This window comes from Thermobia domestica, chromosome 7 (assembly GCF_964235325.1).
Source record: "Thermobia domestica chromosome 7, izTheDome1.hap1.1, whole genome shotgun sequence".
NCBI classification, from domain to species: domain Eukaryota; kingdom Metazoa; phylum Arthropoda; class Insecta; order Zygentoma; family Lepismatidae; genus Thermobia; species Thermobia domestica.
Window position 1 is genome coordinate 40,644,967 of NC_137460.1, and position 25,818 is coordinate 40,670,784.

The 25,818-nt window shown below is 36.1% G+C and overlaps 3 protein-coding genes across 9 annotated transcripts in view; 2 read left to right on the top strand and 1 right to left on the bottom strand.

Moving 5' to 3' along the window:
- Nucleotides 1-10,599, bottom strand: part of LOC145690024 (pyruvate dehydrogenase [acetyl-transferring]-phosphatase 1, mitochondrial-like) — a 30,361-nt gene extending 19,762 nt beyond the window's left edge. For 2 of the 5 annotated variants that reach the window (XM_081764520.1, XM_081764517.1), the window contains exons 1-2: nucleotides 10,534-10,599; nucleotides 3,290-3,389 (exon numbers count right to left, since the gene is read on the bottom strand). The gene's annotated coding sequence lies outside the window, so the exon portion shown is untranslated. Of the gene's footprint in view, nucleotides 1-3,289; nucleotides 3,390-10,447 lie in introns of all 5 variants that reach the window. The other 3 variants (XM_081764519.1, XM_081764516.1, XM_081764518.1) reach the window with 2 other exon arrangements.
- LOC145689156 (uncharacterized) lies at nucleotides 225-1,691 on the top strand. Its single transcript, XM_081763287.1, has one exon. It carries the CDS (start codon nucleotides 225-227, stop codon nucleotides 1,689-1,691), a length of 1,467 nt encoding a protein of 488 aa, XP_081619413.1.
- Nucleotides 10,600-22,076: 11,477 nt separating the features above from the next.
- DEF8 (differentially expressed in FDCP 8 homolog) overlaps nucleotides 22,077-25,818 on the top strand; it is a 55,849-nt gene continuing 52,107 nt past the window's right edge. The window contains exon 1 of one of the 3 annotated variants that reach the window (XM_081764521.1): nucleotides 22,077-22,334. The gene's annotated coding sequence lies outside the window, so the exon portion shown is untranslated. Of the gene's footprint in view, nucleotides 22,335-22,839; nucleotides 22,859-25,818 lie in introns of those variants that run through there. The other 2 variants (XM_081764523.1, XM_081764522.1) reach the window with 2 other exon arrangements.

Consider the following 25,818-nt stretch of genomic DNA (forward strand, 5'->3'; position numbering starts at 1 on the left):
GCTAAAAACCAATGTTGCCTCAATTCCTTTCCTTCTGTTTTCTTTCTTTCTTTCTTTTTTTTTTTAAATACTTGGTCAGTTTGCGTGAGAAAATATATTGAGTGACAGTGTCTGTATACTTTTGCGAGTGATTTGTTTCGTGTCTTTTTCCATCCTTGTGTTCTTTATTTTATTCCATATTAATTTTTTTATTTCGTGTTTATTCTTATTTATTTCGTTATATAATGGCGAACATATTCAGGCCATGGCTGATCGGTGAATCTTCGGGACAGGAAGTGATGCCTGACGAGGTGCCTACTGCAAGTACTTCTGAGGAGAGAACGCCGAAGAAAAAGAGATCTGTTGTCGGGAAGGGAGGAAAGTTACGGAAGCAAACTATTCAAATTGTGCAGAATGTTAGACGTTTTGTTCGTGATATCGTGCAAAGTAACAACGGTATGTTATATCATAAGAACATCCACAAATTAGTTAGTGAGGCAACAGGTGTCAGTGTGAATACAGTGAAGAGAGTTTCTCATTTGGACTTAGAGCAGTATGAAACTCCCACAAAAAAACGTGTAGCTAGAACTAAATTTTCCTTCGATAAAATCGACGACTTTTGCAGGGACTTGTTGCGTCGTACACTATATGAGTTTTATAAGAATGGAGAAGCCCCCACAAGAGAAAAACTGACCCATGCTATGAAGCAAAAGACAGCCGGAACGGACTACGAGTTCCCATATAGCAGCAGAACACTAAGCAGACTTCTGCATAGCATGGGTTTCAAGTACAAGACTATTGGAAGGAAACTTGCCAGGGCTGAATCTCAGGAAGTTATCGCGTGGCGGTTTCGATATCTAGAGATGATCCAACAACTGAGACGGGAAGGCTATTGTGATTTGTACTTAGACGAGACTTGGTATGACACTAACACGTGTAAAATGAAGAGCTGGTCTGACGACACTGAAAATTGTACAACTGCGACTTCCGGGGGAAAAGGAGAACGAATTGTAATTTTGCATTATGGGGGACGATCTGGTTTTCTTCAAGACGCGCTTTTCGTGACCCATAAAAAAATGGTCGAAGCCCCTGCAGACTTTCATGGAACAATGACTTCAGATATTTTTGAAAATTGGTTTTTAAATTCTGTTTTGTTGCGTTTGGAGGAACCGAGTGTGATAGTCATTGACAATGCTTCGTACCACTCACGAATTATTGATCCCAAGCCAAACTCTTCCTGGAACAAAGCATCCATTATCAATTATATGATATCTCATAATATTGAAGTCCCTAGTCCCGTGCCAATCAAACCAGTTCTTCTTCAAATAATTAAACAAAAGGGGAGGCACGAAAAGCGCTTCGTTATTGACGAAATGGCTGCATCCCACGGGCATATAGTGTTGAGACTCCCTCCGCATCATTGCATCTTGAATCCTATAGAGATGGTGTGGTCAGAAATTAAGCGAAAAGTCGCGGCACAAAACCTCAAAGGACGACCGGTCAACGAACTACTGGAAATACTGCGATCTGCGTGTGATAGTGTTGATAGTGAAAAATGGATTAACTACATAAGACATGTAGAAAAAATCGAAGACAGTTATCGGGACCTGCAGCATATTTTTGATGACGCGTACACTGCCCCTTTCATAGTGGAAATTGAAGACTCCACGTCAGAAAGTGAACAAACAAATTCTGACTCAGGATCGGAGTAAAAGGTAATTACTGTCTCTTTATTTTCAAATAGAGTATTAGTTTCTATTTTTCTGTTTATTAATTTCCAGATCTTCCAGCCAATCGTTTTCTAAAAGTAGCAGGTTCTTTCGACGCACAAGGAATGGGTTCTGTTTTTAATTGTGTTATTCAATTTTTAGTGTCGATTTAGAATCGTAACTAAATTGGAAGAAAATTAAATTCAGGAATAGTAAAATCCGTTAAAAACTGCAGTAAAGGTAAAAGGAGTCACTCCAGGCCCGTAGCCAGCCTAAACATTTATGTTGGCCCGGTCGAAGTTTGGGGGGACCGATCCAACCACATTATAGTTCATCACCATATTATAGTTCACTTGTAAGCCTACCGTGAAAATTTTAGGAGGGGCCAGTAAAAATTTAGGGGGGCGATCCCCTAGACCCCCTGCATACGGGCCTGAACCACTCTTGTGTTATCTGTGCTTGAAATTGTCAAATGTAATAAACTCATGTTGATTGCTCTAGTCATAATTGCGTACAGAGTATTATATTAAAAAAAAAAAAAACTTATTTGCTTATGTAATTAATTATTTTAGAACTACGTGGAACTTCCAACTCGGTTTCTTTCCTTATTTTTATGCTTTTCATAGTTTGTCAGCTAATAATTGGCATTTTTATTATTATTGTTGTTGTTGTTAACTGAAAATAGGAAGGAAAGTTTTTTTTCTTATTTGTGCCGGGCTTTAACTATCCAAGCGGAACAGAAGTACGGTAACACTGAGAGAAGTGACAGCTTACATGCTCGCGAGGACTGGCCGAGGGTTGTGGGGGTGAAAAGAAGCAGTGGTTGGGGAAAGAGCCCTTTAAAGCTGTCCCGATGTATATATATATACCTATATAAACATATATATATATATATATACACACCTATATAAGCACTGAAATCTTTGTATCTCTTATGAAAAGCGTCTGAAAAGTCTTTCTGTAGAGTATGTTTTAGACTTCCGAGAGCACTTCTGAACTGAAAATGCGTGGAAACGGACACAGGTTACTGAGAGATATTTCTAGAAAGCAAAATGGATGAAGGACAATTTTAATCTTCTTATCCTCTAAAAAGCCTTTTTATTCGGGAGGCCATCTTCTCTTCATACAGCTGTCAAGGGACCTAACCATGAACCGACCTTAACTTCAAACGATCTTTCAAAATTCTTTCCACAATACAATAACAGAATCCATTAAAATTACAGGTACCCTCAACGGTTAGCCCTCTGTCCTCAGTGACCAGAACCTCTATAAGAACAATATGTTCTTTAAAGTTCATTTTTTCATGTTTTCAGCAGCATGTAAGTCCGAATGGAAGCATTTAAGCACCTAGGTTGGTCTCTATTTTTTGCCTTACCTAGGTGTCAGAATGGACCCTGTGTACATATATTAAACTTTCTAATCTGAAAATAATTAAGGTCACGCCCAGAAATAAAATTTTCTACTTTACTAAACTTATATATTAACATATCTCGTTAGTTGGAATCCATCATACAGCAAATCCCACGTATTCTTCAAAAACACACGTCAATACGCAACACCAGCTTCGTTATCTCGCATGCATAGTAAGAACATAATCTTACCCTAAGCAATCTGCCATATCACATTTTAGCATCCTGTATGACGAATTCTTTGCGAGTCCTCACACTACTGCTTATTCCATCTGTACATTTGTGGCACTATCTATGTTAAATAGAAGGAAAAGGAAAATACATTAAGAAACAAAGGAAACGAGTTACTCACAGTGAGAAACACACTTATAATTACACTTAAACATTAAATTTTAAGTAATACTAAAAATAAGAAGAAAATATGGAAGATTTTAATAACATGACTTTCTGAATAAGGAGAGACAAGAAACTATACTTGGATCAAAATGATAAGCGAATTGTTAGCTCAAAACGACGTGGATTTTTTCTTTTTAGTTTAGTTTAACGCCCCACCAAGTTTACGAACCGAGGTGATGATAAGATGGATGATAATGGTGAAATGACGAATGGGAGGAATGGAAGAATCTCGAGAAAACTCACGCACCACCACCACCAGAAAGCTCACTGAACAGGAGCTGGGATCAAACCAAGACCCCATGCATCCCAACCCACTTCTCAAGGAATTGACTCCATACTATTTCTTATTATAAAAAAAAAAAAAAAAAAAAAGAGAAAAAAAACAGACTCTAATAAGAGGTGAGCGCTCTAGCACTGAGCCACCGTGGCCCCCTGTGAACATTTATGTTGAGAAGGGACGCCACGTCATGGTGGTACGTAGTTTCTGTTTCTGTAGAAAGGACAAGAATATTGCAATGTTACCCTCGTAACACAGTTCGGATGTGTTTGTCAACCGAAGTGGAGAAATCACAGCGGAAGCGTCAACGGAATATTCACAACGTATCAAGAGAACAACATATGCTCCTCCAAATATCAATTCGTTCCCTATTTTGATCCGAGTATAATCTCGACTTTATGACTTCATTTAAACCATTACGGATTTGTCAGAAGCTCTACATCTCAGTTTCTGAATTATAAATAATTACATTATCCTAAACTTTTAAGTAGTTGTTAATTTGGCTTATTACATCTGTTCCAGAAATATAATTAGATTTCCAGTACCGATATTTATATATTACTAACCCTGGTATCAAATCCTCGGTTAAAGCAGAGTAACCGTCGCCCCTATACTTCTAATTAATAAAATCAATTTAAGGGCGTGGTTTCGATTGAGCTCGGACTCGACCTCGAGAAGTGATTGCAACATGGTCAAACTAGAGGTCAAAGTCCTTTGGCGAGGGAGACGCGAGTTTGATTCCGTGTTAAGCTGTAGGTTCACGTCTCATATAACCTTGCTACTGAAAGAGACACTAGGCTCAAACACCATCCAATCCAATAGAGGACGAGAGTTAACTCCTCTACAAATGACTTCCCAGTATTCTTTAACTTTTTACAGCTATTCAGGTTTGACAACTACTTCATATTTTTTCGGTATCTATCAATTAGACTTCAAACAGCTGCAACCTTCTTAATTCAAAAAGTCTTCCAGTCATCATCTTGAGACTTTTTACAGGGCTTTCCAAACTTTCTGCGATCTTGGAATCAAATTTAACCCTTCTTTTAAGCCTTTGTTTTGTTGAGAGAAACTCGGGTTTGGGATGAGGCTTTTCAGACGGAGGCAGTGGCTTGGACATAGATGGAGATTATATAAAGGCCAAACAGACTTTTAGTGGTGTCAGGCATTTTAGCATTAGCTCCATGAGAGTGAATTTATAGTCTCGCTCTGGAGGAAAAAGATTGTGTTGAGTTGTGATGTCGAGTTTAATCAGATTAGGTCACTTCCCGAGATCGAGCCCGTGCTCAATCAAATCAATATCCTTAAATTAACTTTATTCATTACAAAACAATAGGGGCTACGGTTACTCAACTTTAACCAAGTCCTCTAGCTGAATTTCTCATAAAAATTCAGCTAGAGGACATAGGTGGAGTAACCGTAAACCTCATAAAATTTTCAGTTACTATCGCATCTCTCGCCAGACTAGTTCACAGTAGTAGCTGAAAATTTACTCATATAAAGAAAAACTCGCAGAGGACTTGATAGCAAGCTAGGTTAACCATACAGAGCCCATTCTAGGAGTACCCTTGAGCAGACAGAAAAAATGGCATTTTCAATAGAGAAAAAAAATAATCGTATTAGCAAATGTTGAAACAAAGAAACCTTCTTTTATGAATACCAACATGCATTCAACAGACATATCCCCAATGATACTCTCGCGAGCCATCCTGCTTCGCCACGGTTGATGCAGATTAGATGCAATATTAGCTTGTAGTGACCGATAGCATACGTTAGTAGCTGTTTTACGTACAACTGCACATCACGCATTATATGTGAAGATACAACACGCTATCTGTGGCAAAACAGTTGTAATCCAGTCCCTTTTTTCATGTCTACACAACAATGGAAATAATAATGAACCATAACGACTACGGACAGTACGTAACTAAAGCCTTAAACCCGGTAACGAATTAAATATACAAATATTTCAAAATATATCATGAAAATTTCTAACGTGCAATTTTGTCGAAGAAAGATGTGCGCAATATCCTCAACAAAGCTCATATGAGAAACAGAACTAATGAGAAAATGGTTGCTTTAATGTCAGCTACAGCTCTTAGCCGACTATCCGAATCAAAGTAAAAGTCAAATTATTTGTACTGCCATGTAGTCATGAGTATAAATACAGTGGATGTTTGGCATAACAACTAAAATACATAAAAGAACCAACTTATGCTAGGTGGCCACTAAAAAGCACAAATGCTTCTAACTGAGTCAAGGCAGAAACACAGCAGAGAGCACTCGAGCGATAGCAAGGCGGTGCGTTTAACGGAGCAGGCGCGTCAACGGCGGTGGGTATACGCGTGAACGAGGTCATTTATAACAGCTCACTATATAAGTCAAGTACCGGCTCGGGAGCCATCGATAGATTTGGGGGAGATACTAAATGTCATCCTATGAAACTATAAAAAAAATAACCAAAATTAGTAATCTATGTTGACGCTATGTGTGAACATGCACACAATGAAGTCAATTATTTATGATATTAATACTATCAGCCGTTCAAGAATTTAATGATCTAGTTCCGAACCAGGGTGGATTGATTTAAATCAGTCTGATTTAAATCACGATTTTAATCAAGATTTAAATCACTTGATTTTTTAAATTGATTTAAATCAAATTCCGAAATAAATTAATTTAAAGTGAAAGTAAGTAAAATCCCGTTTCTCTTCTGTTATTTCGATTATGGAAGATAATAATCATAATACAATGAGACTCAAATATATGTAAGCACAGTATGAAAACGAGTATCATGTAGAGAACGATCAGGGAAAATCCCGTTTGAACGGGCAACGGGTGAACCCTGGTTTCTTCTCTTTGTAACACAGGGTTTTAAAATTTCTATTCCAACGGCGAAATCACCATAGACATTTAAGATGAAAACTCTTTTGTGTTCACGCCTATTTGTTTGTTTCCAGATAATAGGGGCGTATTTAGAGGGGCCCGATCCCCTCTCCGAAACAAAAAGAATTAGATTTTAAAATTTTGGGCGAAATTTATGTACTAAATACATAGAAGTTCCTCGGGAACGTAATACGACAAACTTTGGATGCGTTAAAATATCGAATAATACTTTTGATAAAGTGGATACTTGACTCCATTGCAGAACATGCCGTGATCTGCGATGTGATCGCAGAAAATTTGCCGTGCCTGTGCAGGAAAAATTGTCAGAGGAAATAAAATAGCCAACAGAAAAGTATAAAAACGTGCCTGCTATGTATAGATGTCTTAAATGCATGGACAACTCGCATTTGAACTATTTTTCACGTCACATAAAGCATATTTTTAACAGTGTTTCTTCTGCTGGAACTGATCATCTTGATTTTTTTTATTTTGGAATTCTTGCAGAAAATTTTTGACTTACAAAAGCTCATCGCATAAAGACAAAGAAAGTTCTGCCATCGGCTAATATAAGGGTTCAGAAAATGGTATTCACGAAGAAATTAAATATCGACTAAAAACAGGGAATTCGTGTTATTATTTAGTTCAAAATCTCTTATCGTCGCGAATTCTGTCGAGGAATTTGAAGCTTTAAAATATATAAAACGATAATTATGCCTGTTGTGCTGTATAGTTGTGAAACATGGTTGCTTACGCTGAGGGAAGAACGCAGGCTGAAAGTATTTGAGAATAAAATCCTGAAACGAATATTCGGAACCAAAAGGAACGGAAATGAGGAATGGCTAAAACTTCATGATGAGGAACTGCATAATTTATACCATTCACGAAATATTGTTAGGGTCATCAAATCTTGGAGGCTCAGGTGGGCAGGACATGTAGCGAGAATGGAAGAAAGTAGGAACGCTTTCAAAGTTTTAACTGGAAGTCCAATCGGAAAACGACCATTAGGAAGGACAATATTAAGATGGATCTCGCAGAAATAAAAATACAAAAGAGAAACTGGATTCAGTTGACTAAGGGGATAGAAGTCAGGAGAGCTTTTGTGAACGCGGTATTGAACCTCCGGGTTCCATAGGTCATAGAGTGAGTTAGTTAATTTTAGGAGAAATTTATGTACTTTATATGTATTTCGTGCCGCTAGCTAGTTCCAATTGTTTAAAAATATGCCCCTGCCAAACATCAGCAACTTTCGTGAAAAGAAAACTGTTATGTTGATATACATTGCTGTACTTTTTCCTTAATGCTTAAGAAACATTGTTTGGGATTGAAATAGGTTAACGATTGGGAATTAATTCAAAATTAAAACCCAATATTTTCACTTAAATGGCATAATTAACATTTAATACTAATTCCTAATGTTTTTTCTTCAGTTCGCGACTTGTATTATACGAAGAAAAAGATTTGATTTAAATTAAAAAAATCGATTTAAATAAAAAAAATCAACAAAAATGATTTTTTTTGAAAAAAATCATGATTTTTTTCCACCCTGTTCCGAACACTACCATTAGATCTCAATGAAATTTACATGGAAGCACCGGAAAAGCATACTCTTTCAAGAAAAGAGAAAGATCATCAAAATTAGTGCACTTATGTCACGTGTGATTATATATACAATTCTAATATGAATAATGCCAAAAAATTAAGGAGTTCTACGGTCTAGCTCGGGAGACTGAAATTTATATGAGAACACCACGAAAGGGTATGATTTCAAACAAAAGAAGAATCATCAAAATCCAAGCTATGTCCAAGTAATGTGTGACCATACGCATATTAAAGTCGGGTTATTACGCTTGGTTTCACATCCGCAGATGGTTCCACCAGATAGCAAATTTGCAGGTGGAATTCGATATTTGTATGATCCTTCAGCAAAGTGAAACGAAAATGTACATCTGTGTAGAAAAAATAAAACGGAATCTTTAAGTTTAACGCCACACGATTAAGTCCTTTAAGCGGGAAGGTTCTAGGTCTGTATATATTGGTGAAGGTGAATTAGTAGCAGGGGTGGATTCAGGGGGGGGGGGATCGCTCCCCTCCAGAAGATGAAACTTTCTTATTTTATATATATAAATAAAACCCATCCCAAAGTTTGGAGTCCTTAAAAGTAGCAGTATGACAACCCCCCCCCCCCCCCCAGAAGTCGGTCCTGGATCCGCCTCTGGTTAGTAGCCAGGTTGATTACTTTCTTTATTACATTTTAATAGATGTAGACCAGTGTTCTAGAACCCTACCCATTTAGACTAAGGGAGACGATGATTAAGTCAAGTGAATGACGATGGAAGAATCGGTGGAATAAGAATGTTTAAGGAAACCGGGAGTACCCCGAGAAAACTCACGGACATGATGTTGTCCACCACAAACTTACTTGGTCGTGGATCGAAACAGAGACCCAACGAATCGGAGGTAAGCGCTCTAGCATTGAGCCACGGTGCGCCCTCCGTGTAGAAAATAAAAGTGTATGTTAATGAGCATAGAAATGTCGTCCTAACCAACCCAGCAGCCAATCATATTGCAGTAGCCAAAAAAGGTAAAAAAAAAATGAAATCTTTGTTTTACGTCCCACGATTATGCCGGTGAGGCTAAAGGAGACGGTGACGATGGGTAATGAATGAAATGGTGGAATGAAGAAAGTGGGAGAACCCCGAGGAAACCCACGCACACGGTGTTTGTCTACCACAAAGTTCGCTTGGCGGGGGCTGGGATCGAACCCGGGACCCCAAAGACCAGAGGTGAACGCTCTACCACTGATCCACCGCGGCCCCAAAAAAGGTAAATATTTAGATCTTTATCTTTCAGTTTAACGTCCCACAATTATGTCTGCTAGGCTAAAGGAGACGGAAGAATAAAGCAAGTGAATGATGGTGGAATAAGAATGTGAGAGGTAACGGGAAAACTCAAGGACGAGACGGTCCACTAAAATCTTGGCCGGGGATCGAATCAAGAACTCCAAGCACAGAGGTAAACGTTCTACCACTGAGCCACCGTTACCTGACTCCTATGAATATTTAGAGGAAATGATACCTAACCTAAACTTAGTGAATGTAAACCAACCAACTTGACAAGGATGAGTAAATTTGAGCATAATCAGTAGAACCATACACGTAAGGGTCCATGTTCCGTTAAGGGGGTCCAAAACTACACTAGACCCCCTTAAGCTAAGCTAAGCTAACCGAGCCTAACCTAACCAACCTGACCTAACTTAACCTAACCTAACCTAACCTAATATAACGTTATATTATGTAATCAAACGAAAATCAATAGAAAGAAGTGGTGTCAAAGGCACTGGACCCCCTTAACGGAACATTGACCCACGTAAGTACACATTGCACTTTACGTGTTTCATGGTCTACCCTCAAAGACTATCATTACATCCTAATGAAATGTACATGTAACTACCGGGAAAGTACGCTCTTTGAAATAAAAAGTGGATCATCAATATCGTTGCGCCCATGTCGAAGTTCTGCGTGAACATACACGCTAATCCATTAAAAGTATCAACTGTACCCACATATTAAGAAGAGAATATCATCCCTACTCCTAAATATACTTTCTTAGTAAACTACGGGAATTATGCGCATACATTTTCTTCTTGTTACGTTTATTTCATGCACATATAATGAAAATAGCTAGCATGTTATCACTTTAACACAAATCACTTCACATTTGCCAAACATTCAATGATAGAATACTCAGTACGTATAATTAATGAAACTGATTCATTATTAGGCTTTTACTTTTACCATAATGTGTTAAACTAACAGTTTCTTTTAATTTGCAACCTTCTCAAAGTATATTTACTCTAACTTCAAAATATAATCAACACTACCCTAATTTCAAGGTTTTACGGTCTCCGTCAATTCGTCTGCAGACTCCAGTAAACACAAACCATCATTATTAATACTTCTTCTCAGAATAATTTACTAACTCTATTATAGAAATTCTGAGAATATTATAAGAGCTACACACCATACACAGATTTGTACCGTATGAATTTTTATTTTACAATAATGTGTTCCAGCATTTGCATTGCATTGTGTTCCGTAAAATTTTGCAAAAATTAGTACATAATGAATACCCTCAATTTTCAAACGGCCTCTTTTTCTACGTGTGTGACAACAACATAGTCACTCTAAAGGCCGCACCTCCATTGCTTCCAAATGTGAAAGCGGACTTTGAATTCATGTGCCTCTACTGGATCCGAAGTTTTGCTAATGCGAATCAAATTACAATGGGCCTTATGCAGAGTCGTTTTGTCGCATGATTAGTGCCCTACCAAAGAGCTCGACTAACATTATGTTTCCTGCAGTAGTCAGTCCTTTAGTATGACACTAATCATACGTCAAAACGACTCTGCAAAAGGCGGAATGTCTCTTTCAAAGCTTAAATGTGAATATTTTTGCTTGAAAATTCGTATCACACAGTTCTGCGATATCGAAATATTTTAACCGGTTCTACCGAACCGGCTGAATAGCACCACTGACCTTAAAGTCTTGAAATCATGAAGAAGACAAACGTGAATTAAACAGCATCCGCCTTATGCAGAGTCGTTTTGACGTATGATTAACGGCATACTAAATGCCTTACTACTGTAGAAAATATATGTTAGTCGCACTCTTTAGTATGGCACTAATCACTCATCAGAACGACTCAGCATATGACCCCATATTTTTATCAAGAAATGAGGAGAGAGAATTTTACTTATTGCCTCAGCTAGAGAACGAGAAGAAAAGTTTTTCGAGTATTTTAGAACGACACCTGTAACATTCTATTACAGACTTCACCAACTTTCACCTACAATTTTAGAGAAAGTCTCTCTGCGAAGAATAGTTTGGTTTTGACATTAGTACTTGGAATATATATATATATATATATATATATATATATATATATATATATATATATATATATATATATATATATATATATATATATATATATGTGTGTGTGTGTGTGTGTGTGTGTGTGTGTGTGTGGAAGCATACAATTCAAATCAATTTATTAAAGCATCAGCATCTATTTCCATCTTTATTTTTATTTGATTTTATTTTATCTCCGCACCTTGGAACGTCGTCTGCTTTCGCGCAAACTTTCTTCCGTCACGTAGCGCTCAATTCCTCTTCCTCTACAGACGACTCTCCATTCGGAAGAATAATCCCAGCAGGTTGGTATCGTTCCCATTCGCATCTTTTCGTCGGTTCTCGCAATTCGCAAGTCAGAACTAGTCGAGGTACTACAATTTATTTACACATGCTGGGAAATTCTCATTCGTTTGCAATCGCATCCGGGTCCAGTGGAGGCTCGGCCTAATAATAGGGATTTCCACTAATATATGGATTTAATATTTAAATTCAAAATAAATGTAAAACATAGATATAAATTGCCCCTTAAAATAATTCTTCAAATATTTTCAATATTTCCATATATCAATGAGAGCCAATACTCTCCGAACTCTCTCGGAAAAATGCAATTTTATTCATCCATGTCATAGTTGTTCCTCTCGAGGCTTTCGAGAAATAACAGGCCTACATGAAATCCATATGAGATGGACCTCAGCAACCAGTGCTGAACAAATATCCTAAGAAACAATTCAGACAAGAATTTTTCAGACTGAATTGTTTAAAACTTACGCTTGGTTAGAGTGTAGCATTATTAAATATTACAGTGACAGATATGTGTTTGCCCATTGGTTATTTTTAGTATTTCACTATGTTTATTAAAAATGAATATTTCTGGAAGCAATAATTAATAACCCTAAGAGCACAGAATGTGCCATTAGGTGTACCACCTACTTTTTAGGTACCCGATACTTGGCACATATGATATTTATGTATTAAGTATGCACTTCAGCTATCTACAGTTTTGGATACTTGTTACACTTAATTGATATTTGCAACTATGTACTACAAATATAGCATTTATATACCTGACTCAGTTTCGCACTCTGTCATTTGTTTTTATGTCGTCACTTGGGACATATATCTGTCATGTTCTAGGTACGTCCTTTAGGAACATACTGTTTCAGATAATTTAACAGCACAAGATGTGATAGGCATGTTACATTTAGGTGTTCTAAATTCATCTCCCACATTTGATGCATTTGTTTCTTCTTTTTCTAAGCGATTGTGTACTAGACGCATCAAATTTATTAGATGGCAACAGTCGCCGATCATTTGAAAGTGAATATGGAAGAACCATGAAATAAAGTAAATAGACACTCGTCATTTGGTTATAAAATTACTTGGCGAGTAGATTTTATTTGATCCCAAACGGTTATCGTCGAATATATGCGGTTAAAGGAGGACTCTGATCAGCCAAATTCAAAAGACCTCAATAATTTATCCATCTACAAGCGACATTATCTTCATCGCCTCCGTGGCCAAGTCGGTAAAGTATGCGGCTAGTAATCCAAAGGTTGGTGGTTCCTTTTAAAATGTTTTAGACTCACCTTAATGTAAACACATTACGTATATAGACGATTTAACATATTTTGGATGAGTAATTTGTGGTTCATTCAAGCTTGCGGCATGGGGAACATATCTAGAACATACTAGGCACGTTTCCCAGGTACATGTTAGGCATGTGCTTAGGCGCGGACATAGACTGTGACTATCACTTGCCATCCATGTGATTTCTCTCAGAAGTACATAAGGTACGTACTGGACACATACCCGTGTACCTGAGGGAACATGATAGGCATATGCCTGCTATGTGATTGTACTGTTAGGGAAGTTCATCCGTTTTGTAGAAACTTTCGTCTAGTGGTATTAACACGTTGACTGTCCCTCGGGAACGTGTGCCCGATTCTAAGAAACCCCTCCCCCCGCCACATCGGTCACAGGTGACAAACGCAACGATTGTTTCTTTATTTATTTCAAAAATGGAACTGTATTATTCCACAAACTTTACGCTTGCTTCTGAGTTCACACAATGAATTGTAGAAGAAAGTTTCGTAGTCCCCCCAATTATTATTTTTGCTTTCAAAAACACAAGAAAATCCGGAACGGAATATTTATATTTTCCATACATTATTCAATACACAAATATTGTTTTATATATTTTATTGACATATTTGAAGCAATATTGTTACATAATGCTCACGTAAAATTGATATTACATGTGTATATCTGGTTCTGTAAGTGATAACACGTGTTACATTATATTGTGGTTGAATGGTGCTTTTTGATTGGTTAGATTATGACAGACAAAATTTGGTACTAAACAATACCTTACATTTTCTGTCCTAAGATAGCATCGTAGTTAACCTCCGGTGTTACTGTAATTTTACGTAACGGCAAATCTCACACTATTATGCATAGCGTTCTGTATCAAAAGTACTTCTGTTTGAAATTTGTGGAGATATAACGGCCTCCTTATACTTCATCTTTCTCCATGCACAGTGAGTTCGTTTTAATGTGTGCATGGACAATAGTGATTGTTTATTGAAATTTCCTTTAAAATTTCACAGATTTAGGTGCAGACAACTGAAAAACTAAAGCTAACTTCGGGAAACAATCTGATTCGTCATCAAACTAAAAGTATGTTGTCACTTAAGAAGTCTTGTTTGGTTGTTTACAGTTCGTAATGTAAGTTGAAACCCATTGATTTCTAAATTGGCGGCTAATGTAAAATCAATAAAGGAAAAGGGAAAGAACAGTTTTATTAACTTACAAGTACAAATGTTTAATTGTTCCTATTTTATTGGAATTTATGAATACAGTTAGATTTTGAGTTGAGTTAATTTTGAGTTTAACGTTCCTTTCAGCAGCGAGGCTATATCAGACGGGACCTACTGATTAACGTAGAATCCGAGCCATATGAGCTCCCGCTGGGAATCAGACCCGGGTATTCCACACCAAAAGCGTGTACGGCAACCGCTTAGCGACGAACGAGCTCAGAGTAAGATTTTGTTCGTTCCTAAAAGCGAATGGCATTTTATAAATTAGCAAATAAGCGAAGAGCAAAGTGAAATTAGGTGTCCCGTACTTAAAGTAGACAATTTGTGATAAGTAGGTATACAAAGTTAGTTCTTCAGTTTCTTCTTTTTCTTCTTTCTACAACTGCATTAAATTTAAAGATTAATTTATACTGTCTGATGTTCTCTCTCTGCTGTTTGAATAACATATAATATAATAATATATCATAAGTATATAATTTGTTACGTAGATTAGCTTTAAAATTCTACCTCCAAGCAAATGAATCTATCGTTAAAATTGCTATTTTTGGGATATTCAAATTTATATACAAAAAGGAAACTATGACAACCCATTAAGCACTGCTATGTAATAAAAGCAAATTTATTATAAAACAATAGAAAATTTCACGTAAATAGGTGTTATGTATTATGTCAAAACAACGGTCTAAATGTATAACTTTTTAGGAGATATACTACTGTATATAAGTGTCCTAGAGACATTGTATTTTCATAGTGTTAAAACAAGCCTCTAGAAAGCAAGATGTTCTAAATTTCACATTTTAATTTTAGTTCACATATATGTATCTCAGAATATTTTAGTTCACATATAGAGAAATAATGTCAAAACAAAGTTTGCTTTGTTATCTCTTTTGCTTCAGATTACAATTAAAAGATTTATAGCTATAGTGGGTCTGAACATAAAAATATAAGTAATGTCTTGGAAAATTTTGTTTTCACTACTAGTGTTATATATAGATATGTTGCTATGTAACTACAAACAAGAAAATAAAAATATACAGGAAAACGTACATTACCTATATTTTAAGGGTCTCTCATCCTTGTCTTTAATACTATCATAACTTGACTCGCGTTGATTTGAAGTTCTTTGGCCGTTTTTAACATTGGAATTATTTATTTGGGTAAAGTTCCACTTCATTTTATGGTTTTTTGTAACCATCGAAGGAGGTGCATCATCTCTTCATGGTTTTTTGCTGGCTAAAGTTACGAGTGATGCTCCCATAAGTGTTTAAAGTTTGAGCGCTTCTTGGTCCTCTTCAGATATTCGTCCCATTGGTAGCACAGCATTGTTTCCCAATATTCCTCTGTAAATCAGTGTATGTATTGCTGCATGTAAGCTCTTGAGGCATGTGGTACCTGGGATATAGTGACACATACAGTTAAGCTAGTAAAGCCGTTTGATATTTTTGCCAGAAGGAAGTCAAGATTGTCGACCGACCTAAGAGTATCACGTTTGCTGATAATATATTAGCATATAATTTATTAAAAAGCATGTGTTTCTCAAACTCAGGGGGCCAAATGCCTCCTACCCTCCTTAAATAATGCCCTTGAGTCGAGGAGTGCCCAAGCAGAACGTTTGGAATGTTTCAACATCTATCTCATGCCCATATACTACAGTACTAAGTTCTACATATAACCTTTTTACTAACGTCTCGTTGATACTGAACGATACCCTAATTGTAATTGTCAAGTCTTGAACTGTTAGTTGTTGCATGGCATAGGTAAGTAAATTAAACGTGTTATTTATTTTGTGTGTATATACAAGGGGTGAAAACCTGCGTTGTGAATCATGTATGTAGCCTACAGCCTTGACGAACTAACATTTATAGGTTTGCGAGTAATGTTTTCGAGTAACACCTCTATAATTACAAAATAACAAACAAATAAAAGTTTAGTGTAAGTATTTCTGGATTCTTCGTGCAAATTAAAGACTTATAAACTTATTATTGCATGTAGATTAAATTCACTACAACTGAAATACCAATACATACTGCGAATAATGTATTCTTTATGATTACCAAGACGCGCCAATAAGAATCTTTGTCCATCAAATACAACACTATTAAAATTTTATTGTTATTAGAATGTATTCGAAATGTGTCGTTTTAGTAATCGAATTAGAAGTTGCATCAAATTTTTAAATAAACTATAAAGTTTACCTGTCTATAGTACGATTTATGTAAGAAAACCACAGCACATTCAATAAACATGTACTCAGTAGACAGTAGAACTCTCGATGACACAAAGATAAACATTGGTTTGAATTTGTTTTCCTCTACTCGGATCGGACTATTGTTTTGCGTAGCAGTCACATTTTCCCTACGCCATTCTAGAAAATTCGTAAGCTCGTTTTCCCCCGGTTACAATTTGTATAGCATGAAATATTTTTGGGGGTTTCTGGCACACCAGATCATAAAAATTGAACAGCTACAATAAAGATAACGTCTCTGATGAGATGAAATGAAATGACACAAGTATTTTTAAATATATTTAGTACTTTGAACAGTGTATGTTTAATAATACATAAAAGAAAGGAGTTCTTCTATGGATACCTAACACTGTTTATATGGAGCCAGTTAAGGGGTTTAGTACAGAAAGGTTAAAGATCTCAATCCTTTCCAACTGATCCGATGCATGAAGAAAGAACATGGTTTTGCTATCAAAGCAGGGGCGTCATTTAGGGGGCAGGGAGGGGCATTTGCCCCCTCTGAGTTTGAGTTTTATATAGATTTTATCAATATAATAGTAGTAAGTCAGTAAAAATCGCTAAATTTTACTTATATCAAGAGGTTTTGCCCCCCCCAAGCCAAATCTGAAATGACGCTACTGTATCAAAGATATGGCGTATGACTTTGTGACTACATTATAGATTCACCCCTGGTACAGATATTAAAGATCTTATTATATATGCTAAATAGTTGTAATCGTCGAAGTTAAAACATATTCTGAGGCGCAGATTTACAGATTATATCTACGTCACCGATGTTCTCGAAACTGCATCTCTTATCTCTTAAAGTAAAATATTTATAAATTTGGACATAAGTTTAATCAGATTACTTTCCCATATTCTTATTGTTATCTCTCAAAGATCTCTTTCAAGGTTTTGGGAAGTCTAGATTGGTTCTGTGAAACTGAAATTCATGACATGTCTTAATTTGAAGAGTTATAGCGATCATATGATACCAATGATCAATTGTGACTTGTTTTCTAAAGACGAGACATCGTTATGTTATTGTTCAAAGTTACTAGTAACGATGCTAGAGGAGGTAAGGGGCGGCGCTTCCGACTGCTCTCAAGCATGTTGTATAGTATTGTAGATCAAGTAGTTTAAAACTATTACTTTCGGTATACAAAAAAAAAAAAAAACGTGCAGTTTTCCTATTATTAATATTAGGTATTCTGCCTTTCGGCAGGTCCTGAAATTAATGAAGATTTTTTTTTTTCAATTTTAGATTTGGGCTGGAAATGTTTCTTTCACTTTTGTCGATCTTCAGCTTCCTCTTTTAACTCCCAATATTTTCTCCTATCTTTCAAATCATCGATCGGCTGTGTTCTTCTTCTTCCTATTCCTAGCTTCCCTTCCATCTTTCCTTCTATGGCGGTGTGAAGAAGACAATTTCTTCTCAAGATACGTTCAATCCAATTGACCTTTCTACGGAGAATAGTGGCTAGAAGTGTCCTCTTTTCTCCTATCCGTTTTAAAACATCTTCGTTTGTTGTTCTCTCTGTCCATTTTATCCTCTCCATCTTCCTCCAACACCACATTTCGAAGCTCTCCAAATATTTCTTCTCTAACTTCCGTAATGTCCAAGTCTCTGAACCATACAGCCCAATGGTCCATATATAGCACTTGATCAACTTCTTCTTAAGTCCAATATTGAGCCTGCTAGTTAAGAGTGATCTTTTCTTGTTGAATGCTTCTATAGCTATGGCAATTCTTGATCTGATCTCTTTGGTGCAGTAAGCGTTAAAATGCTTCTCAGATACTTGAAATTATCGATCTCTTCAAGTTCTCTTTGTTCTACTCTGATCCGTAAGGGCGTGTTTCTACGGAATATTCTCATGACTTTCGACTTTTCGATGTTAATTTCCATTCCAGACAGTTTTCCAGTGTCAACTATTTTGTCAATCATCTCCTGTAGTCCTCCTTCGGTTTTAGCTATTATAACCGTATCATCTGCATACCTGATCTTGTTAATGATCTGTCCTCCAATCTTGAAGTCTCCATTTCCCATTAATGCTTCCTTCATCGAACATTCACTGTAAATGTTGAATAATTGGGGCGACAAACTACATCATTGTCTGACTTCTCGTCCAATCTCTACATTATTGGTTTCTCCTTCATTCAAGCGCATCTTCATTCGTTGTCCTATGTACAGGTTTTGAATGAATCGTCGATCTCTCCAGTTGTCTCCGATTTCTTTAAGTATTTTCAGAAGTTTTGTCCAATTGACTCGGCCGAAAGCTTTTCGCCAGTGGATGAAGCACAAACACAACTCCTCCTTTACATCAAGAATTCTTTCTGACATAATTCTCATCAATCCAATAGCATCTCTGGTACCTTTTCCTTTCCGGAATCCAAATTGATCTTCTTCTAACCTCTCATCTATCTTGCTTTCCAGCCGCCTGTTCAGTATGGGTGCAATGATCTTTCCAGTGTGAGGAATCAGGCTAATGGTTCGCTGCACTTCTTTGCTTGATTTTTCTTGGGCAATGCAATCATTGTAACATCAAGAAAATCCTTTGGCCATTCTTCACTCAGGTAGATCTTGTTAATAAGTGAGGTCAGTACTTTCATTGCATTCTCTCTTAATTTCTTGAGTAAATCTACTGGTATGTCGTCGTCTCCAGTGGCTTTCTTCTTCGTATGTCTTTGGTTGCTTGTACTTTCAATTTTCAATGTACTGGGTCCTTTTACATCATCATTCACCTCTTCCTCTGCTTCGATCGCAATATTTTTGGGGCGGTTCTTCTGATCATACAGATCTTTTATGTATTCCTCCCAAATTCTAAGGATTCTTTGATGGTCAGTGGTTACATTACCTTGTTGGTCTTCGATGCCGAATGTTCGTATATTTTTGTTAGCTCTCCCTGCTAATTCTTGTGCTTTCTGGTACATCAGATCATATCTGCCGCGCCGTTGAAGTTCCATTGTTTCTTCACATATCTGCTCCATGTACATTTCTTTGGCTTTGTCCGTTTCTGTTCTCAATTCATTATTCAGCCTTCTGTATTCATTGATGTCCATGTTTTTTGCCCTTCTGCGTTCCTCAATCTTCTTAAGCATTCCTTCAGTTATCCATGGTTTTCTCGGTGCAATTTCCATCGTACCAATGTTATAGTGGAGTGTGTCAAGTAGAATCTGTTTAACTTTTCCCCAACTATTCTCTATATTGGCAACCATATCTCCCATTGCACAGATTTTTCTTCAATCTCTTCTTTCACATGATCGGCGATATTTCTTCGTCGCTCTAAGTTCCATTTTCGATTTCTCCTCACATTTTTCTTGATCGATTTTAACCAGGTTTGCATTTCCGCCACCAGTAGATTGTGATCCGAATCAATGTCCGCTCCATACGATCCGAAGCAATGTTTTCCTATACGGATTCATAATATAAATAGTAATAATAGTAATAGTAGTAGTAGGAACGGGTTAGTACCCCGCAGAGGTTGGTTGGGTTCTGTTCTAGACATAAAATGGGCAAATTAATGACTTCCAAAAAAATTCCATATATTTTACAATCTGTGGACCCGTATAGTAAAACTGCATCAAAATTGTTGCCTCCTAAAAGTGTCTCTGCCCTTCCACTTGCCTTAATCCCTAAAAATTGCATCTGGCGTCGTCACTGATCTGCATCGATATTGAAATGTAATAGTTAGGGAATTCTTGTAATTTCACAATTGTGAAACCTAACTCACTTATTAACATACTGAATGGTTAATAAAGCAAAAGAAAAAAAAAGACAATTCTTGTATGTTCTTTTACGTACAGTACAAATGCATTTATTTCCTTGAACTGCTCACAGGAACAATTTAACGGAGCATAGAAAGAAGTTGGAGGAGAGAAAGGGTTTGGATGAAACAGGCACGCTACCGTTTTCTATTAAAATACTCAAACTTGCCTGTAAATATATCATATCTCGACTCGCTATCATGAATTCGCCACTAATCAAAAAACTGGGAGCCTTAGAAGTACAGAACCGTAATACCAAATTACCATATGTTACTAAGTTACCATGGATATACAAGGCATTTTTACTTTTGAAAAATCTCCAAACTCAAATAATAAAACTTCCCAACCTGCCATGCTATAGTTTCGCATATGAAACAAATACAACAATTATAAAACCTATTCTGCCTTCATATGTAGATACCAAGATTAAAGATCAATCTCATCGCATAAATAAAAATATTTGGCAAAGTTTTCTCGATCAATTCCATCCTGACACAATATTCCTTTACACTGATGCCTCTAAGGTTGCACATAGCCCAGTTGGAGTAGCTATCTTTGTCCCCCAACTTGATATTATCCAACAACTGAAACTTCCAGTTGCCACTACAGTATTTGAGGGTGAAGCGTTTGGAATACGACAAGCCTTACTACTCATTCAACGTAACAATATTCGGCGTGCATGTATCTGCACGGATTCCTACAGTGTATTACAAGCACTTTCTGTTGTTCATTGGACAATTAAATCTACTTGGACAGTACTAAACATAAAATCCATTTATCGAAAATTAATTGAAATGGGTCATATCATAGATTTTATCCACGTCCTAAGTCATGTTGACATAAAACCGAATGAATTTGTCGACGATTTATCCAAAAAATCTCGCAATTCTGGTATTTCAGCCAATATAAAATTATCACCTCTCAATTTTTTAGTTTACATTGACCAGATAATCTCGGAGCAAACAGTCCTTTGGAAACATAAAATCAGAAGTGGACCAGGAACATACTATTGGCAAACTAACCATTTGCAATCATCCAGCTGGAATGCACTTCGCTCTTGGTCACGGTCAAAAATCATATTATATTATAGACTTCGTTTCAACACTGCAATTACTCCATATCTTCTGTACAAAATTCATCGGAGAGATTCACCTCTCTGTTGGTGCAACGAAAAGGTTGGAACTCTGAATCATCTCATATTTCAATGTCCTTTGTTATCTAAAAATAGAACTAAAGTTATGGAAGAGCTAAATAAACGCTATGGTTATGGACCCTTCACCATCAAACAAATTTTGACGCACAATGATTTGGATATCTTGAAACATTTAATCATTTTTTTCAAGATAATGGACTTGTCCTTTAATTTACTTTAATCATTACCTGGTTAATAATATCATGTCTTCTTAAACATTTCATTTTCCGGTGGTTAAAAAAAAAAAAAAAAATCACTAGAAAATCTTAGCTCTGTATTTCCCACATAGGCAACGGAATTAACATCACTAATATATTCCAACAAGAGGAAATGACTATTCCAGTTCTCATTTTTCAATTTCCACCGGAAAAGGTCAAAGCACACCTACTAAGCAACAAACACAATGTTACTCCGCTTACAATTCCAAGGATATGGGTGAAACAGACTATGTCTGCACTCTGATAATGCAACACCTCTCGATAGGTGAAGGTGAAGGTGAAGGTGAAGGTGAGAAAGGGTTATACAGAACTTTCTGCTGGCGACCAAAATTTTTCGTTCTATACTTGGTTATACAAAAACAATATTGACTCTGGTTGTGGCGGAAGTAGTGGTCTGCTGGTCAGGGCTCTTATCAATTATTGTATTATCTTTCTATTGTTTACATAGAACTGCGTTTGTAGAATTTACATTATGTAAACAAAGTATGTGACACAGCTGATACGCACATGAGTCTAATTTTGTAAGAAGTAAAACTTTTTTTTCTAAGTCGAAGTAAGTACTTTTTTTTAAGTTAGCATTTATGACGGGATAGTATTCTGATATTTCTGTGTGATGATTCATAGTTTACTTATTAATCATGACATAAATCTTTGGTCTTATTGTTAATTTTAACAAAAATATGAAAATGAAATAAAATCAAACAATTAAAATGGAAAACAACAAAACGATTTAAATTTTAAACAATGATACCGTAATTGAAATTTTTAAATTTTTAAAATAACAATGATTATTTAAAAAAACAGTACAAACAAACAAAACTGTTATGAAACAGTAAATATCTATTCTTCGGTACTTTGTTCCCATCTTTGGTTGAGGTTTACAATAAAAATATATACATAAATTTCGTGCATATGTATACCATTTTTTTCTACACAAAATCAGCTGTTTCTACCTTGTATTCCAGATTAGCAGGAATTTTAGCAGGTGGAAATAGCAGGAATTTTCGGTTTGTACGTTAGTAATGGACGTTTGCGTTGGATGTAAAACGGTTGTAAGCTGTAATCTAACTTGAAAATGTAAGAAAACTATGTTAAAAAGTTGTTAGAACGAATGAAAGCTCTAACCTAACCTAAAAATATAAGAAATCTAAAAATTTGCTGCTGCTTTGAGTAGACCCAAAAAAGTACTGTGCAAAAAACACTAATGAATTTGTGCTAGGCTGCCACTAAAATGCACGAACACGATCTAACCAAGTCAGAGTACGAGCTCAGCAAAGCCCACACTGGGTACATCGGTAGGAAAGACGTATCAGCGACGGTGGGTATACACATAATAGAGGATATCAGACAAGCATGTATATGGCATAAAAACCTTTACCTTACTTATTGGATTATGTTTTTGTATGTTGTTATGGGCATTATAAGAAAGCATCCCGATGTGCTTTCATTGCTTACACTTTGGCATTCTACCATAAAATAGTACATTACTTACGTAAATGTCACAAATATGTGGGTTCCTTAATTCTGGAATGCTTCTGTTATGCATCATGAATTAGCGCATTGCCTTCAGATACTTCACTTCATATACTGTGCTTAATAACTAACTTATGGAAGAATCCATATTTAACAGGTTAGACTTTCGTTTCAGTTTCTCTGACATAATCGCATATCACAATGCGGAAACAGCATAAAAATTTCGGTTTTAGTATACTTTTTTTTTTTTTCATCTCTGCTTTGAAACGCAGAACTAATAGTTTATAGTAAGTGAAAACAATATACTGTTAGTACATACTGAGCACATCCAAGCAACGTGGAAATTTTAGAGGTAAAGTTGAAACCCGACAAGTTTCTAAGAATTTTTACTGTTGCTTTATTATTATTATTATTATTATTATTATTATTATTATTATTATTATTATTATTATTATTATTATTATTATTATTATTATTATTAAGTAACGCAATACTGTACAATGTAACGAAAATTTTTGTTACTCCCTACGGCTTCAAACTTCAAGGTGAATTATAAAAGCAAAATGATGCTGTTAATAGATAATTGTCTGTATTATAATTTATGACGAACACTATTGTATTTATTCAGTTTATAGTTCTTTCAGACTTCATAAAAGCTTACTTTCGTATGCGCGTGTTTTCTCGGGAGTCTCCCGTTTCCTTTCACTACATTTCACTATTTCGTTCATTATCATCAGCATAGTCTCCTTTCGCCTCGGAGCATAAACATGGGACAGTAAATAAGTAAAGAAAGGTTTACACGAATACTTACGAAAAAAATTGGTCATTTTACGATTAACGATATTTCATTTATACTAGGTATACTTGCACGTAAGCACCTAAGGAAACTCTTATGGCTCAGTGGAAGAGCCATCATCTTTGATGCGTGAGATCCCTGGATCGAACTCAGCTCCCGCCAAATGAGCTTGTGTAAACAAATACTATGTATATTGTATAATTACTGCTACAATCTAAAAGCCTAGTTCAAGGGAAGTTTTGATTTTTTTTCAATACGTAACGACCACCTCCCTTGAACTCACTTCTTGATCCCTAACTCGAAGTCCTAGCAACCTCGAAAGGAATCGAGAAGCGAATCTATCGCGCAACGGAAAAAATAATAATAATAAACGAAAACGGAAACAAACAGAATGAAGAACCAGAAACTTACCTCCGGTGGATGCAGGAAGGGAGAGTAATAGCTCCACTCAACTCCTTTAATAAAGCTCAGCTTGAACATGTACGTATATATGAATATTTTACCTTAGTTATATTAAGTACTTTGAAAAGAAAAAAAAATATTTTCAGATATTATTTATTAACAATGCTTCAACTCAGACTGGTGTGGTAGTTAACCACACTACTACAATTAACGTAAGGTGCCAGTATATTCATTATAGTATCATAACATTGCGAAAAAAAAAAAATTAAGAGAACACATTTAGAATTCTGTCTGTCAATCTCATATCCAATTTGTTTACAATATAAACCATTATCAGATTTTATTAACTTCTTTTTTCTTACCAGAGAACTGTCCATAGACCAATAGTCGAAGTAGATTGTATTGTAACTGTTAGAAACTATTACCTGACACTTCGTCACACCACTTAAGAGGAACAACCATATTGCAGTCGCAGACAACTAAATAAAGTTAAGAGTTTCACATCACTCGTCATAGGTACGACATAATAACAGAACAAAGTGATTCTCGCTTGAGCGAGCGTCAGCTGAAAGAAGTGTTACCGCTTCCGGTTCAGTTCAAGTGCTAAATACAATCAATAAAGGAACGGAGGTAATATTTACTGACATCCCCGTTCGGCAGCTCCAACCATGGGCGCATTCTACTATCGATTATAATGTAATGCAATTTATACGAAGTCAAATATAGTACACTTGACGTCTTAATCACCACTTCAGCATAATAGAGTTTCCGTTCACACATTTCGCATAACTCAATATGCCGTAGCCACTCAAATAGTAATGTGTACAGCCGAACATCCACTGGGCAGACACAGCAACTAATGACTCGGACGTTTAGTAATAATAATATTCCCTTTCGGGCGGACAAGTCAGGTGGACAGTAATAATAGACAATACTAGACAATCTGGATTAGGTAGACAATGGACACGATAGTATATAACACTTCATAAAGGACAATTGGATGAGACTTTGTATATATATATATATTAACTAGACAAATATTGGACGAATGGACGAGATATGCTTATATATTTTTTTTTTTTTTTTTTATAGACAGACAGTTAGTGAACAAACAGCAATTCGACATAACGTAGTTAGAAACACTAGCAATCTAAGCCGAGGGACAACGTTCAACTCATTACTGTAACATATGATAACCGAAGGTGGACAAACTTTGGAGAACTATAGATGCTATTCAGACAATCTTCGTCAAATGGCAACCTTACCCAGGAAATCACTTGAACTTTAAACACATATAGCAAGAAGCACTGATAAATACCATCAATATATATATATATTATATGAAATTTCACGTGGACTGAAGCTT

Coding starts and splice junctions, on each gene's coding strand:
- LOC145689156 (XM_081763287.1), top strand. CDS start 225: ATGGCGAACATATTCAGGCCATGGCTGATCGGTGAATCTTCGGGACAG.